This window comes from Archocentrus centrarchus, chromosome 13, assembly GCF_007364275.1.
Source record: "Archocentrus centrarchus isolate MPI-CPG fArcCen1 chromosome 13, fArcCen1, whole genome shotgun sequence".
NCBI classification, from domain to species: Eukaryota; Metazoa; Chordata; class Actinopteri; order Cichliformes; family Cichlidae; genus Archocentrus; species Archocentrus centrarchus.
The window spans coordinates 10,183,619-10,195,904 of NC_044358.1; the positions used below are offsets into that span (position 1 = coordinate 10,183,619).

A 12,286-nucleotide genomic window follows, 5' to 3' on the forward strand; every position below is an offset into this window, starting at 1 on the left:
ACGTTATCTCCGACTGTTTTAGGTTCGGTCCAGCCAGCAAACACAAATAAGCCTGAAAATGTCGGCGCTGCTTTGTAGTCCAGCTGTAAATGAATGAGCTTATTGTGTAACAGCCTGCGGATCCTCATTTGGGATCTTTAAGTGTGCTTTCCTAAATGAGTCGTTTGCAAACCAGTGCAAAACTAGACTATTTCTGTCTGATGAGGAAATAAAATATTAATATTTCATTATTTCATTAAAGGCTTTTATTGTGAAGCATTTGTATGAATGTGTTTTGAACCCTTTTAAAAATGAGTCCTTAAGACTGTCTCAGTGTTTTCATTGCGTCCTCAGGCATGTTTGCGTCCTGCTGTAACTGGATCTGTATGGACACGACTGACGTCGATCAGTCCACCGGAGCGACAGACGCCATCGGTCCTACACAAACTCGGCCTTCACCAGCCGTCTCCTACTCCACCTGAACACACCTGCAAGGCCTGCGGGGGGCCCTTTGACACACCTGCCAAGAAGGTGAGTGAATCATTTCCAGCCCCAAACCTGCAGCTGGAGCGAGCCGAGCTCCTGAGTTTCTTCTTTCAGCTCGGTGTGAAATCTGATGGGAGCGCGTTAGAAATGAGTCTGTGCTGCTGTGAAGTCACCTGAAGGAACAAAGCTCTGCCGTTCTCCCAAACACTGAGCTATATCCTCCACAGACGTTGGGCTATTTCTGTTTCAGCAGCCAAAACATTAAACACAGGAGCTTAAATCAAGTAAAATGGTTCATAAAAATAAAAGGTAAAATTACACAAAAGAAGGAAACAAAACAGAAAATACAAAACCCAAACCTGACCCAGCTGCCCACCCCGTCTCTAAGGCTGAGCCCAGACGCCCTTCAGAACAAGCTCCTTTCTGCTGCTTGTATCTCTGATCGTTTTCTTTCCCTTTGGCCATGAAGGTAGGCGCTCTCTCTTCACCACAGCAGACTGGTACAGTGTCCACATATCTGTGGACGCTCTCTCCTCACTCATGAATAAGACCCAGAGATACTTGAACTCCTCCCTGACCCGGAGTGGGCACTTTGCCTTTTTCCTGATGAGAACTGAGGTCTCAGACTTGGAGGTGCTGATTCTCATGCCTCCCGTTTCACATTTGGCTGAAAAGCACCGCAGTGTGAGCTGGAGGCGACCGCCTGATGAAACCGGGCGAGGCTTCAGCACAACAAGCAGCCTGATGAGGTGGTTCAGGGATCTGAATAGGAAATCCGGATTAGTCCATACCTTTTGAAAATAGTCCCTCTTCCTGCTCTCTTGTCCCGTCTTTCTTACATCATTCTTCATCTCAAACATTAAAATGAACACGCGCTAAATTTTTTTTTTTCTTCTCTCACCTTAAATAAAGCCTCTGTCCCCTGGTTGCTCACAGGTGTTGAGCTGAAGTTACCTGAGGACTTGTGGTTTCCAGTGTTCCACCAGTGCTCATTATCCCTCAGTAGCTAAAAGTACAGCAACTTTATTGACATCAGCATCATGAATACATGACGCATGTATTCATGATGCTGGGATCAGCATCACACCACAAACATGACTCGGCTTCTTACTGAAGTGCAGTGTATGGCAGGCCGTTTTAACATAAAATCCGATTCAGCACACTTACATTCCAGATATCTGAAATTGATTTATGACTAGACATATTAGTAAATTAAGATATCTCTCATTATATTTTGACTAGTCGAAATGACGTCAGATTTACCATTGATTTGTATGGCGGCTTCAATTTAACATATCTTCAATGAATTACTGACTATCTGAAACACACATTTCAGTAAATTATGACTAGTCATAAAGTTAATTTAGGATATCTTGTTTTATATTCTGACTAGTCATAATTCTAATTCAAGATATCTTAAATGTATTGTTACACAGGCGATAAATAGTTTTGACTAGTGCAAATTAAATTCTAGATATCTTGAAAGCAAATAATGACTAGGCAAAACTAAATTAGAGATATCTAGAACTGTAATTTTGATTAGTCAAAATACCTTTTAAGATATCTCCAAGTGAATGACAGATATCTTGAATTAAACGGCTTTTCTATTGAAGATATCTTAAATTAACAGTCTGACTAGTCAGACTGAAAGCCACCTGAAATTCTACACAGGCAATTGTTTGGACAGCTCAGTGCAGCACAAGGGGGCTTACATGCAATCGCTAAATTCAGATATCTAAAACGTAATTTTAACATGTCATAATTACGTTTGAGTTATCTTAAATTGTAATTAGGGATGTGTGACCCGTCAAATGACGAATCCGGTGACGACATTTGAGATGTCTTGAAAGGAATTGTGACTCGTCAAAATGTAATTGAAGATATCTTTAATTATTATTCTTACTAGTCAGAATGTAACTGCGGATATCTTTAAATTATCATTCTGGATAGTCATAATGCAGTTTTAGATATCTGAAATGTAATTACGGATAGTCAGACAAACAGATTTTATGTTAAAACGGCCTGCCATGGGCAGTGGGAATCCTGACATCCATCAGCACGTCTGCAGGGAAATAAAGCCCCGTTACTCTCCTTCACTCACGTTTGGGCTTCGCTTTTCCTCACGTCTAGTATGAAGGAATCCACCCAGTGAGATAATGTGAGATAATAATTTCTAAACCCAAACAAGGAAATAAGTTTTCCCAAAGGCTCTTCCTCAGAGGCTCTGCTTGTTTGTTTGTCCGTGGCACACCCATCTGTTCTCCTGCTGATGGATGTCAGGATTCCCGATCGTGCTTCAGTAAGAAACTGAGTCATGTTTGTGGTGTGATGCACATGTAGTGACCTGTTATGTTTTTTGCATAGAGTAAAGCTGATTGCATATTAGGGACATTGGCTCTGCCAACTGATCGCATCGCTCGGTACACCGACCCGAGCGTGAAGAATCAGAGCGTCTCCCTCCAGCAGGCGCTCCTCCACACAGTCCTCAGTTATACAGTGCTCTACAAACACGAACATTACCGCTAACAGCCGGATTCTCCTGTTTCAGTGCAGTTAGCCATCAAATACTGAAAGTGGACAGGATATCCTTGTTTTTAACATAAACTTGGTGCTGCAGCCAGGGGGCAGCACTAAGAGCCCCCCCCTCAGTCTGCTGTTTAGTTTAGTTTACATGTTTTCCTCTGAGGTATCGATTCTGTCACTAGTTAGCTAACATGAGCTAATGTAAGTCTGCTGGTGCCAACCAACTAACCCACCCAGTGACCTCACAGTCTGTGCTTTCACCAGATGGCGCCGCACACGCTCTAAAAATGTTGAACACTCGTTTCTGAAGTCCAGCCTCACAGACGGTCTGTGACAGCTTGGGGAGCAGAGCTCATACATGTAGGGCTTCAGCTTCTAATCCTTCCAGCCCACTCTAAGCTCTGATTAAACCTAAGCTGAAAGCTTCTGTCACAGATGTTTCCTTGTAGTCTGGGACTAAACTTAATCCAAGTGTGGCAGACGCTGGAACAGTTTAAACCTTTGATCGCTGCAGTTTTTTTTCTTCTGGTCTAAATCAAAGTTCAGAGGGCTGAGGTGTTTTATGGTCTGTCATGTTGGGCTGTGTAAGTAAAGCTGTTTGCAGGAGAAATCAGGTGACAGGCTGCTGAACGCAGGTTACCACCAGAACCTGCATTTTAAAAATCTTGTACCTCCATTCAGGTCAAACCCCATCAGATTTCATGACTTTCCCTAAAACAGGTTTATTCATTTTAGAGGGAATTTTGTGGTGTGTGTGGCATAACTTCTTCCAGAACTGCTGAGGACGTCACTTTGCCCTCATAGAAATGACTGTAAAACAATCACTGCATGCTTGGTTGCCTAGCAACACATATATTTACACACATTTCAATATGAAAGCTGCTGAAACACGAGCCGCAGAGAGCTGGTGTACGAAGCTGTCGCTCAGTCTGCTCGTCCTGGCCCGGAGACTCTGCGGTCTCCTCCCTGATGGCAGCTGGCTGAAGAGAGACTGATGATCTTCTCAGCTGCTGTCACTATGTGCTGGAGGGTCCTGCACCAAGATGCTGCGCAGGTGCCATACCACACCGTGATGCAGCTGGTCAGGATGGTCTCGATTGTGCCTTTGTAGAATGTGCACATGATGGTGGCCGGGGCTCTGGCTCTTTACAGCTTGCGGAGGGAGTAGCGGTGCTGGTGAGCCTTCTTGGCCAGAGAAGTGGTGTTCAGGGTACAGGAGAGGTTCTCTGTGACATGCACACCCAGAAACGTGGTGCTGCTCACCGTCTCCACAGCAGCAGTCTTTATTGTCCATGTGAGTGAGGGCACCATGGGTTTGTTGAGTGTTTTTCACCATAAAACATCTGAGAAAATGAACTCAAAGAGAAATGATTGAATGCCGGGTTCAGTTTTAATGACCGATGCCCTGCGGTGTGTTTCAGCATGTGTGCGTCGACTGTAAGAAGAACTACTGCGGCCGATGCTCCGCGCAGCGGGAGCCTCGGCCCCGCCTCTGTCACACCTGCCAGCGTTTCTACGGCAACCTGCTGGAGCGGGCGGAGCTCATGAAGCTGAAAGTGAAGGAGCTCCGGGACTACCTGCACCTACACGAGGTTTCCACCCACATGTGCAGGGAAAAGGTGACGTATGCAGTTTGAAGTGATTGGTCCGTTTCATTTGCTGCTGTTTAAACTTCCTGATGGAAGACATTGAAATATATATTTTTTAAATTTTGTATGAATTCATCACGTGAAATGCAGCCGTGTGGGAATCACATCTGATATTTAATGCCTTTATAACAAGACGTCTGTCCTCTGTAATCAGCTGTCAGTATGATGTGTTCACACTGATCCTGCTGACTGCAGGCTCTGGGATGTTTTTGGAAACCCACAAATATTCATTGATAACAGTAAAGAGGAGGACGAGTCCAACCAGCTGCTGGCATCACGATTGAGCTCGCTTTTCTGCGAGCACTCCTCTGTCTCTGCTCGTTGGTGGCATCAGCTGAGAGGCTTTCACGAAGCAACGCTGAAATATTTTACCTTGCATGGAAGTTCTCTGAGTCTTTGTGTAGTCTTTGTCTGTAACTTTGTATAACCCTTAATGGCTTCAATGTGACCTACACCCAGCTTTGCAGGTTATCTACATGTTGTAGCTGTTTACTGTCACCAGGGGGCAGTGTCACAAACACCAATCCAATCAAATCCAAATGAGCTCAAAGTGCCGGAAATATCAGCTGTTTATGCTGATTTCACATCCAGTCAGGCTAAAAAGGCTAATTCACTCCACACACCGTGGAGATGTAGTTAATGTAGAGTTAATGTCTACACACACACACACACACACACGCGCGCGCTCTGCACCCATCTGACTTACTGAGATTTCTTTGCTTGATTTGAGCTTTGATTAAAAGCGGAACTTTTGCTGCTGCTGATGGTTCAGATTTTGAGGAGCAGTCTTGAGACTCCTCGACTTCCTGCTAAATGAAATGCTGTTTCCTGCTGTTCAGGAGGAGCTGGTGGAGCTTGTTCTGGGCCAGCAGTCCTCACCATCGAGCAGCTCTGCCCCTGAGACCCCGAGCACTGACCCACCCTCTGTGACCTCTCACTCACCTAACTTAGCCCCTCGCATCCCCACCTCGACTCCCGAGTCCCTCACGCCTATGCCAACCCCAACTCCTGACCCCCCCACTGCACAGCCTGAGGCCCCAACCCCACCCACAGAAACACCCCCGCTGAGCCCGACATTCAGGATGAAGATCAGGTAATCCCAGAACCCTAAGCAGCAGTTCTGATTAGTCAAAGTTACTTTTTTGTTCAGTTAAAGCGTTTTGCATGTTGTGTCCTGGTTTGGTTTCTAAACCTGGATCCTGGTGCTGAATTTGAGTCTGGGTTGTGTGACTGCCTCCGTGTCTTAATGTCCATCTGGTTCAGACCTGGGACCCCGAAGAGGCCCCGGTTCCTGGTCGAAGGGCGTCTCTGGCCGACCTGACCTGTTTGGACGACATTGAGGCGCTCAGCGTCCGGCAGCTGAAGGAAATCCTCGCCAGGAACTTCGTCAACTACAAAGGCTGCTGTGAGAAGTGGGAACTGATGGAGAGAGTGAGGCGTCTGTACCAGGACCAGCAGAACCTGCTGGGTGAGTCCATCCACTGATGCTTTCATATGTTTGTTCATGTTAACATGAAGCAGGCTCAGTATATACAGAGGAACAGCTCCACCTACAGTTAAGGTTTCGTAATGCAAACATCACCATCAGCTGCAAGCAATATTTAATTATACCACACTTTTCACATGCAAAGCAAATGAATTTTGAACTAAAAGTAATACAGAAAGGAAATAAATGGCACTAAATTAAAAAAGTAAAGTGAGCAGAATTTGATACAAAAAAAAAAAGTAACTGATGTTTCTTCTGTGGGTCTCTTACATGTTTGGTTTAAATTTCCACTTAGTCCAGTGGAAAAAAAAAGCTACTGTTGAAGCTCTGAGGGTAAAACATGAAAAATAATTTGGACTAACTCTTTAGGAAATGTTTTCACAAGAACTTGTTCATGAAATTCCAGCACATGAACGGGGACGCGCTCAGTTAGCTGCAGGGAACGTATCTGTGCTGGAGGGTCGATGATGCGCTCTGCTGAGATGATCCCACGCACACACACAAAGTAACGACTCTTTTCTTTTTTGCTTTCAGCAGCCAACGCTGTGAACGCTTCAGGTGAGTTTACAAAAGAATACAGACAAACATCCAGGCCAGTCACAGCTGAAGTAAAGCCTAAGCCATAAATCTTTTAAATCAGCTGATTTTCTGGGTCTGTGTAACTGTATTTATTCCTACGTGTGATTAATAAAAAATATTGTCGTCCCTCCTCCGTCTGTAGAGTCGGGCGGTGTCGGTGCTGCAGGTCTGGAGGAGAACCTCTGTAAGATCTGTATGGACTCTCCCATCGACTGCGTGCTGCTGGAGTGCGGTCACATGGTCACCTGCACCAAGTGTGGAAAGAGGATGAGCGAGTGCCCCATGTGCCGCCAGTATGTCATCCGAGCCGTCCACGTCTTCCGGTCCTGATCTCACCAGCCTGAAGCCTGAAGCCAGGTAAACTCGACCCAGATTTGAACCCGCCACCCCGGTCCTGATCCCAGTTTAACCTGCACAATGTGCATCCAGGCGCAGTTTAACAAACCTGAACCTGCCTCAGTGTTTGCAGCCTTTTAACAATTTGAAGCCATTTTTATTGCATTTGCAGTTTTCAGTGTTTAACAAACTGATCGTCATTCAGAGCTCACTGAGCAGTCTGACTTCAGTCCCAGTTTACCCAGTTTGACTTTATTCCTCACCTGCCATCGTCTGCATGCTTGTTTTCTAAATTTTAAGAAGTTCCTCAAGTTTCCAGATCCTATAATCTGAAAAGATTTTATCACTTATAAAATCATTTTAAAATGATTTTCTTCTTCTCCTTTGCAGGACCGACTGCCTCCAAAGCAATAAAAACTGTAACCAGATCTTTCTGAAGGGAACTGACAGAATGGGGTTTTATTTTGTTAACTCTATTTTTCTAGTGGAAATAAAACATGCAGTTTAACTGTCTGAAGAACATGAAGTGCCCTTACTCGCCCTTCAGGCCACAGAGCTGCTGTTTAGATGCACAGGCTGAATGTACAAACTCAGAAATCGTTCAGTGGAACGATGCGGGCCACATCGCACGTTTGTGAACCAATTGACCAAGAATCCACTGTGCCTTCAACAACTCCTCACCTCCTCTGTCTGACCTGCAAACTATCAGCAAAGTGCAGTCCAATCGGGACTTCTGAGAAGTTTGGGGCAGAGATCTACCAAAGCAAATCGTGGCTTTAACTCCACCAGTGATGAGGGTCAGGAGCTCATCACGCTGCCTTTAAACCCACTCTAGGACTGCGTTCTTATTGCAATATTTGTTTACAGTCTGCAGAGTGTTTCCACTGCAGTAAGGAAGTGAAGCGAAACACACCTGGGCCTGTGTGCTTAAAGACTTTGGTCCCACAGTGTGACACTCAGATATGAGTCAGCAGCAGTCTGTAGTTCCAGCTTCCCTGAGATGGTCCACGCCTTTAAACCCAACCCCAAAGTTTCTGTCTCCAGAGGTCGGCTTTAACTCGTCAGCACTGGTGGAATAAAATCTGATAAAGCTGCTTCAGACCAGCACGTGTGGGTCAGCTGAACATGTGGCATGAAAAATGAATGCAAAGCAAATTAAAGGTAGTCTAGCATACAGTTAATGGTGTATAATTAACATAAAACTGACTATTCAAGGAAATTCCTAATTTCCTATTTAATGTAGTTTTTCTATAAGAAATACTCAGGGAAATACATTTTAAATGTCTAACCCAAACAGATGTTTGTAATAGGAACATCTGCATTTACATTTAGAACCAAACTGGAGTTCACAGGTCACAGATTTTACTGCTAAATGTCTGTAACTGGTAACAAAGTACAAATTTGTCCATCACTGTGACATTAACAGGAAATCACAGGCACCCCCCCAATACACACACCACACACACACATTCAAAAAAGTGCAATCATTCACATGTATAATGTCATGCAGGAACCAGCAGGGGGCAGCACAGACAGCACTGGAACCAAAGCTGCTGTAGAGACCAGGAGATGAGACCAAATACAAAGTCCTGCATTTGGGCAGCTTGTGTGCTGGCTAAGCTAACGTGAACCTGGAGCTTCCCCTGAGGTCCACGTACATGCTCACAGTTCTTGCAGTTAGTGCTGATCAGAAAGAACAAAGCCCAGAAACCATTAATCACAACGTGTTTGTCAGTGTTTTTTTGCAGACTCGTAATAGCACAGATTTATTTCTGAAACATAATTCCTGGCCTGCACCCCAAGCTCTTCATCCTCTGTGCCTGGAAACACAAACTGGAGGTTTGGGTGAAAGTTGGACTGTATCTTTAAATGTAGTTGCAGGTTTATTAGAAGCAGCAGAGGTCCTACAATGGTTCCCTGAGGGACGTCTGATTAAAGACAGAGGAAGAGGAGGGTTTAGATATCCTCACCAGCAGACTGTCTGTGTGTTATTGAGCATTTAAGTTGTTTTGTTGAAATTGTTTGCACTAAACTGTTCATTTTAAAAAGTTTTGAACTTCTTGTGGAGTGAGGTGATGATGCAGGAGAGGGGGGGGGGTTGGTCCTTTTCTTGAAATTTTTAATTCTTGTGAAAACGTGTTTTGAGTTTTGTTGTGAACACTTTGGACTATGTTGTGAAACAATGGTGTGTTACTTTCTTTAACCTGTTTTCCTTTTTGTCATCCAGCGTGAGCGTGTTGGCTCAGCTGTGGAACATTAACTTACACTGCACTTTGATTTCTCTGCTACATTAGAAAGGAGTAATCACTCCTCATCACTGCTCTGAGCTTTTGCATTTAAATGTGGGTTACACGGGACCTTCTGTCTGTTAGCACTGTGAGGTGGGGCCAGTGAAACCAACACAGCTGCAGTGGAACCTGCAGTCCAGCTGTTTCCTCATTAGTCCAGTGGTTTCAAGCTTTTGAAAATGACACGTTTTATCTCCAGACGTCTTTCAGTGTGACGCTGAGATAAATGAACATAACGGGGTTAATTTAAGTTGTTTTGTAACATGGTTGCAGTTTTTACTTTCGCTGCCTCACATGACCTTTTTTTTGACCTCCACGTTGGGAACCTTTATTTAGACTCAGAGTATTTCTGTAGCTACCAATAACAAATATTTTTACAAGATGAGAAGCTTTAGTTTTCTGAGTGAACTTTGCATTGTATTTTAATAAAACCTGATTTTTGTTGAGTTCTGGGTCCTGTGCTTCATTGTGTACAATAGACTTTCTGTGACTTGCAGGTTAATCTTTATTTTGCTTGAATGACTCTTAAATTTAAGCACTTCCAACAAGTTTTGTCTGGCCTCACACAAACTCCCCCAAATACAGCTTTGGGGGGGCTAATGAGGAAGCATATTTTGAAAGTTAAGCCACATGTGATAGGAATATCTGATAATGTTACTGCAAAAAAAAAAATCACACTGGATCTTGAACAAAAGTTGAAAAACTTTATTGGTATCCTGCATCTAGTGATGGCAAAACGAGGCTTTCTGAAGCTCTGAACCTTTTTGAACCGTTGTGTCAAAAATTGGTTCATTACTCGAAGGTTCATTCAGTACTCTTTGGTGACATCTGCTGGACACAATAGTTGTTGCACAGTCAAACGAAGCCCTGCAGATGTGACGCGCCTTTCATGTGTCTAATAACACTTCCTAACGTGTGTTGGGACAATTCCTCAAATGACCTCCAACTGTTTTATGTGTTTGTTATTTGTATCCTGTAGGGGAGAGTGGGGTAAGATGAGCCACTTTTTACTTTTTTTGTTTCTACAGACAAAATTAAATGACACAGGAGTACAATGAAAACATCGATTTATCATTTGGATTGTTGTCTAACAAATGAAATTATAAGAACCATTCATCTTAACCAATCGCGTGCGGCTTTCACAAAAAAAAAAAAGGAAACGAACGAAAAGAAAAAAACAAAAAACGGCTCAACGGCCAAGTCCGCTTATTATAAGCGACTTTGGGCTTGTTTTTTTCTAAAGTCGCTTGCAAATCTCGCGAGTCGCGGGTTGCGGTCTTTTGGGCTTGTTTTTGAACGTGGAGTTGCTTATTTGGGCTTGATTTTCTTTCCGAGTGAAACTCATTGATTATCTCTCGGCGCCCTATAATAAAGCAAAAGACGAGTGGTAGGTAGTTTGTCCCTTCCAAGCCCCCGTTTCCTATTTATCGCTCCTGCTCAAGTTGACCGGGCGCACACCCAAACACTCATAACAGCCCAGAGTGAGGAGGCAACTTCTCACTATCGGGAGCCGGTTCCCGTCGTTCACTTCAAAGAGTCGGCTCTTAGAGCCGGATCGTTCGCGACCGACCCATCACTAGACCAGAGTGTTTCCTCAGCACACACTGAGGCTCACCTGTCTGACTCACTGAGCTGACATCACTGAGGCTCACCTGTGTGAAAGGCTTCAGATTGATTGGTCAGTAAGATGACTATCAGGCATGATTGCTGCAAACAGCATGAAGGAGACTGGCAGCCACAAAGGAATTCATTTTCCAATCTTTCTCCAATCAAAGGTCAAAGATGAAGCTGTGACTGTTGGTTAGCAGACAATGTTGAAATGTCAGAAATGAGCATCAGCAGCAGCTCTGACTGTGCTGATGAAATCTGTGAGGAAGACAGGTAAGGCTTCCTGTTCCCACTGATCCCAGAACAGCTGACTTATGAATCTGCATCCAAAGATTCAGCTGCACACATTTATTTCACTGTGGCATCAAAACTGTTGTAGATCAATACATTTATTGACTAATGACCAAAAACAAACCTCTATCTCTGGATCTGTTTATTGAATCATGATGACCCTGCCCTCTGCCCCCCCCCCTGATGCCACTCTGAGGGCTCCTACATATAAAAGCAGCGACCAATCAGCTGTGTGTAAAATGCTGTCACCTGGAAGCTCCCTCAGAGCTTTGAAGCTTTTAAAGAATGACTGAAGTCTCTTTGTGGTCAGCATCAGAAATATGAAACATATTGACCCTGTTAGCCGTTTGAGTGTTGCAGAAGTCGTCACCTCAGCCGGACTCCTGCTGACTGCTCTAAAATCTGCAGCTTTGAATCCCTTTGAGAAGCTTTACAGGGGCAGAGCTGAAGGAGAAAGACTCAAACATGAAGAAAGAGAAACTCACAGCACAGTTTTTTATCCACAATTTGACTTGAACTTAGTTTGTAAACCAACTATAGAGTTTTAGTTAGTTCCACTTTTTTCCTTTGCTCATTTTGATTGATTTCATTGAACCAAAATGTTTTTGACTCTTTGTTATTTGCTTGGTTTTGGTTCACTAGAATAACCTGGCAGAGAGCTCAAACAGTCAGAGTGGCCTCATCTCTGTTCACTCCAGTGGAGCTTTGTTTGTGAAATATCAGCTAAATCTAATCTAGAAATAATTGTGTGTGTGAGCTCAGGAGGATTGAGCCTGAAGACTCTGCAGTGAGACAGCACCCTGACCCTGAGACTCCCCCTGACAGCTTCAAGCTTCTGATTTTGAAGAAAGCCAACATGACGCTTCCCAGTGCTCTGACCTTTGGAAGGAAAAAAAAGGTCAAAGGTGGAGCCTGAATAGGATTCATTTGCATATTTGCTGCTGTTTGAATCCATAGCTGAGATTGTTGTTTGTAAATGAAGCCAAACATTTGTCTCCTCCTTGCTGGGATAACTGTACATGTACTCTGATCTGTAGTGAGTGCAGCACAGCACAGCAGCA

At 44.1% G+C, this 12,286-nt stretch overlaps 1 protein-coding gene across 1 annotated transcript; it reads left to right on the top strand.

Moving 5' to 3' along the window:
- Nucleotides 1-335: 335 nt before the first annotated feature.
- Nucleotides 336-9,772, top strand: rffl (ring finger and FYVE-like domain containing E3 ubiquitin protein ligase). Its single transcript, XM_030745490.1, is given in 10 exon segments — nt 336-390; nt 393-434; nt 437-510; nt 4,410-4,607; nt 5,477-5,699; nt 5,702-5,730; nt 5,901-6,105; nt 6,658-6,681; nt 6,845-7,059; nt 7,429-9,772. Coding segments are annotated over 9 exon segments (1,038 nt in total). The 3' UTR covers nt 7,033-7,059; nt 7,429-9,772.
- The last annotated feature ends 2,514 nt before the right edge of the window (nt 9,773-12,286 follow it).